Source organism: Podarcis melisellensis, assembly GCF_964234715.1.
Source record: "Podarcis melisellensis genome assembly, chromosome: Z".
NCBI classification, from domain to species: domain Eukaryota; kingdom Metazoa; phylum Chordata; class Lepidosauria; order Squamata; family Lacertidae; genus Podarcis; species Podarcis melisellensis.
This window is the reverse complement of record NC_138547.1, coordinates 293,980-298,979: the sequence shown is the minus strand read 5'-3', so window position 1 is coordinate 298,979 and position 5,000 is coordinate 293,980. Positions and strand designations below refer to the sequence as shown.

The 5,000-nt window shown below is 47.4% G+C and overlaps 1 protein-coding gene across 2 annotated transcripts in view; it reads right to left on the bottom strand.

The window, feature by feature from the left end:
* Positions 1-5,000, bottom strand: part of NDOR1 (NADPH dependent diflavin oxidoreductase 1) — a gene marked incomplete at its 5' end in the record, with an annotated part of 34,587 nt that overhangs the window by 23,628 nt on the left and 5,959 nt on the right. For both annotated transcript variants that reach the window (XM_081896783.1, XM_081896782.1), the window contains one exon: positions 4,033-4,110. In XM_081896783.1, the coding sequence (XP_081752909.1) occupies positions 4,033-4,110 (78 nt within the window). The remainder of the gene's footprint in view (positions 1-4,032; positions 4,111-5,000) is intronic.

Here is a 5,000-nt window from a genome sequence, read left to right as displayed (position 1 = left end):
CTTGGGAAGGGTGGGAAGTGTTCTGCCATTGCTTCCCTGTTCCAGGGGGTCAATGTGCTTTAAAATGTCCTCAAACAGTCGGTGGCAATTTAAAGTTTTATTTCTTTTTTTCCATTGCTGGGGGTGGGCGGGATGGATATTTGGTTGGGGATTAATTTTAGTATAATTGTTTTGTTCCTTTTTGTTGGTGTTGTTGTTTTATTGGTTCTGTATAGTTTGTGTTGTGTTTTGAAGGGGCGGGATCAGGGCTGCCTGGAAGTGGGGCCCCACGATGGCTGGGACAAGTTCCACGGGGGGGAAGCAATAGGACATCCGATCTCGGTGATCATGGGCAGGAGGCGGAGTTACGCTAAGACCAGACCATGTCATTACCGAGGAGGCAGGTTTAGTCGTTGGTTGAAGACTATCCCTGCCTCCGGGTCTGGCCTTGACCGCATGGATACTGGAATCAACAGGGGAAACCCACATGACCTGAAGGTGTTGCTGTGTAATGCCAGGTCAATGATGAACAAAACCACTGCCATCCACGACCTGATCGTGGATGGAGGACTTGACCTGGCATGTGTGACGGAGACCTGGTTGGAGGAAGCAGATGGGCCTGTCCTTGCCGCTGCTTGCCCACCAGGTTTCTCTTACGCACAGCAACCCAGGTCATGTGGGCGGGGAGGGGGGGTTGCAGTGATTTTTAGGAAGTCACTAGCTTGCACCAGGCGTCCTACTGGGAAGATCCAGTTCTCTGAGTGCATGTTCTGGAAGTTGGGCAATAGGGGCAGTACAGGATTCCTTTTGGTGTACCGACCTCCCCGCTGCACCAAGGATTCCCTGTCTGAGCTGCTTCAGGTCGTGGCGGATTTTCTCCTAGAGACACCTAGTTTGGTTGTCCTAGGGGATTTTAACATCCATGCCGACACGACCTTACAAGGGGCAGCTCGGGACTGCGTGGAAAGCATGGCCTCCATGGGGCTGTCCCTGAATAAGTTTGGCCCAACTCATAGTCATGGACATGCCTTAGACCTGGTGTTCACCTCTAGTGACGTGGGTGATCTGACACTAAGTAAAAGTGAAACCAAAGAAGTGCCATGGTCAGATCACTTCCTGGTGCAACTGGACTTCTCCGCGACCCTTCCCCTCTGCAGGGAGGTGGGACCAATTCGGATGGTCCGCCCCCGCCACTTAATGGATCCAAATGGTTTCCAGAGAGTGGTAGGGGATGCCCCATGTTGATGGCCTTTCAGCTGATTCCCTGGTGGCCCGCTGGAATGCGGAGTTAACCAGGGCTATCGACTGTCTGGCTCCGAAGCGCCCTCTCCGATTGCATGGAGCCCGGACAGCTCCGTGGTTTTCTTCGGAGCTGAGGGCGATGAAACAATCGCTGAGACGGCTAGAGCGTCGGTGGCAAAAAACTCACTCCGAATCTGACCGGACACAGGTTAGAGCTCAACGTCGAGCCTACCAAGTGGCGATAGCGACGGCGAAGAAGACTTTCTTCACCGCCTCTATTGCATCTGCAGAAAATAGTAGCAGGAGACTTTTTCAGGTGGTTCGTAATTTAACAGAACCACCTTTACCACCGGGGCTTTGTAAAGACCCCAAGATCTCCTGCAACGATTTTGCAAAGTTTTTTGCGGATAAAATCACTCATATTCAGAAGGAGGTAGACTCCACCGTGGGAGCAGGGCCAGGGCGGGAGAGTGCTAGAGCTCTGCCTGGTCAAGTTGCATGGAATCGATTTCAATCCATTACCCCCGAGGATGTGGACAGGCTGCTTGGACGCGTGAAACCAACCACCTGTCTCCTGGATCCTTGCCCATCCTGGCTAATAAAAGCAAGCCGGGAAGGGCTGGGCGATGGGCTCTGCGGGGTGGTGAATGCTTCCCTCTGTGAGGGAGCCTTCCCAGATCCGCTGAAGGAGGCGGTCGTTAAACCGCTTCTTAAAAAACCATCTTTAGACCCGGCCAGTATGGCCAACTATCGCCCAGTCTCAAATCTTCCATTCTTGGGCAAGGTGATTGAGTGGGAGGTTGCTGAACAACTCCAGGCACGCCTGGAGGATGCGGACCATTTGGATCCCTTCCAATCGGGATTCAGGCCTCACCATGGGACTGAAACTGCCTTGGTCGCGCTGGTTGATGATCTCCGGCGGGCTAGGGACAAAGGTGAGAGCTGTTTCCTAGTTCTGCTGGATCTCTCAGCGGCCTTTGACACCATCGACCATGACATCCTTCTGGACCGTCTAGAGGGGCTGGGAGCTGGGGGCACTGTCATACAGTGGTTTCGCTCCTTCCTCCTGGGCCGTGTTCAGAAAGTGGTGGTGGGGGATGAGTGTTCAGACCCTTGGGCCCTCACTTGTGGGGTGCCTCAGGGTTCCGTCCTCTCCCCCATGCTTTTTAACATCTATATGAAGCCGCTGGGAGAGATCATCAGGGGGTTTGGACTGGGTGTCCATCAATATGCAGATGATACCCAGCTCTACCTCTCTTTCAAATCAGAACCAGTGAAGGCGGTGAAGGTCCTGTGTGAGTGCCTGGAGGCGGTTGGAGGATGGATGGCGGCTAATGGATTGAGGCTGAATCCTGACAAGACAGAAGTACTGTTTTGGGGGACAGGGGGCGGGCTGGTGTGGAGGACTCCCTGGTCCTGAATAGGGTAACTGTGCCCCTGAAGGACCAGGTGCGCAGCCTGGGAGTCATTTTGGACTCACAGCTGTCCATGGAGGCGCAGGTCAATTCTGTATCCAGGGCAGCTGTCTACCAACTCCACCTGGTACGCAGGCTGAGACCCTACCTGCCCGCGGACTGTCTCGCCAGAGTGGTGCATGCTCTAGTTATCTCCCGCTTGGACTACTGCAATGCGCTCTACGTAGGGCTACCTTTGAAGGTGACTCGGAAACTACAACTAATCCAGAATGCGGCAGCTAGACTGGTGACTGGGGGCAGCCGCCGAGACCACATAACACCGGTCTTGAAAGACCTACATTGGCTCCCAGTACGTTTCCGAGCACAATTCAAAGTGCTGGTGTTGACCTTTAAAGCCCAAAACGGCCTCGGTCCAGTATATCTGAAGGAGCGTCTCCACCCCCATCGTTCTGCCCGGACGCTGAGATCCAGCGCTGAGGGCCTTCTGGCGGTTCCCTCATTACGAGAAGCAAAGCTACAGGGAACCAGGCAGAGGGCCTTCTCGGTAGTGGCACCCGCCTTGTGGAACGCCCTCCAATCAGATGTCAAAGTGATAAATAACTACCTTACTTTCAGAAGACATCTTAAGGCAGCCCTGTTCAGGGAAGTTTTTAATCTGTGATATTTTAGTGTATTTCTGGTTTTTGTGGAAGCCGCCCAGAGTGGCTGGGGAAACCCAGCCAGATGGGCGGGGTACAAATAATAAATTATTATTATTATTATTATTATTATTATATTTATACATATATACATACATATACATATATATATATATATATATATATATATATATAACAACAACGATGTACCATATAAATAACATTTCACCAATTAAATACATTAAATTATGATCTCTAATATTGAAGGCATTCAATTTCTCAAAGGTGAAGGAAGAAATTCGATTCCGTCAATGGAGTTTGAATAAATTAAAAAGCACTCGTGTGTGTGTGTGTGTGTATATATATATATATATATATATGCACATATAGAAATATATAGATACATGCTTATATTTATTTATTTATATATAAAGAGAAATATTTCTATTTATAAATATATATAAATAGATATATTTATATTTATAAATAGAAATATTTATATTTTTAAAAATATATATTTATTTTTATTTATATTTATAAATATATATATTTATTTATATTTTTAAAAATATATATTTATACATACATATATATATTATTTATATTTATATTTATAAATATATATATTTAATTTATATATACACACACACACACACACACACACACACACACACACATAAATAAATATATAAACAACAATTTATCCATTTAATATATATATAATTTATCCATTTAATATATATATAATTTTCCCCAACCTTCATGTTATCCGGCGGGTCCCCCTGCCCTGTGGTGGCGCAGACGAAAATCACCAACGGCTCCTCGATCAGCTTGGCCTGAGAAAAGCGGGAAAAAGGTAGAAAAATAAGGAGGAAAAAAGGAAAATTAGGGAGAGAAAAAAGAGGGGGGAAAGGAGGGGAAAAGGGAGGGGAAAGGGGGGGAAAGGGAGAAAAAAAGAAGGAAAAAAGGAGACGAAGGAGGGGAAAAAGAAGGGGAAAAGGGAGGTGGAAAAGGAAAAGGGGAGGGAAAAAAGGAAAAAGGGAAAGGGAAAAAAAGGGGGAAAGTGTGGGGGGAAAAGAAGAAAAAAGGGAGGAAAAAAGGGAGAGAAAAAAGAAAAAGGGGGGGAAGGAAAAACGGGGAGCAAGAAAAAAGGGAGAGAAAAATGGAAAAAAAGGAAGGGGAAAAGGGAGAAAAAGAAGAAGGGAAAAAGGAAGGAAAAAAGGAAGGAAAAAGGGAGGGGAAAAAGGAAGGAAAAAAGGGAGGGGAAAAGGAAGGAAAAAAGGGAGGGGGAAAAGGAAGGAAAAAAGGAAGGAAAAAAGGGAGGGGAAAGGAAGGAAAAAAGGGAGGGAAAAAAGGAAGGAAAAAAGGGAGGGGAAAAGGAAGGAAAAAAAGGGAGGGGAAAAGGAAGGAAAAAAGGGAGGGGGAAAAGGAAGGGAAAAAGGAAGGGAAAAGGAAGGGGAAAAGGAAGGGGAAAAGGAAGGGGAAAAGGAAGGGGAAAAGGGAGGGAAAAGAAAGGGGAAAAGGAAGGGGGAAAAGGAAGAAAAAAAGGAAGGGAAAAAGGAAGGAAAAAGGGAGGGGAAAAGGAAGGGGAAAAGGGAGGGGAAAGAAAGGAAAGGAAGGAAAAGGAGGGAAAGGGAGGAAAAAGGGAGGGGAAAAGGAAGGGAAAAAGGAGGGAAATGGTAGGAAAAGGGATGGCCGTGCCAGCCCGGCGGACGGGGCCACTGGT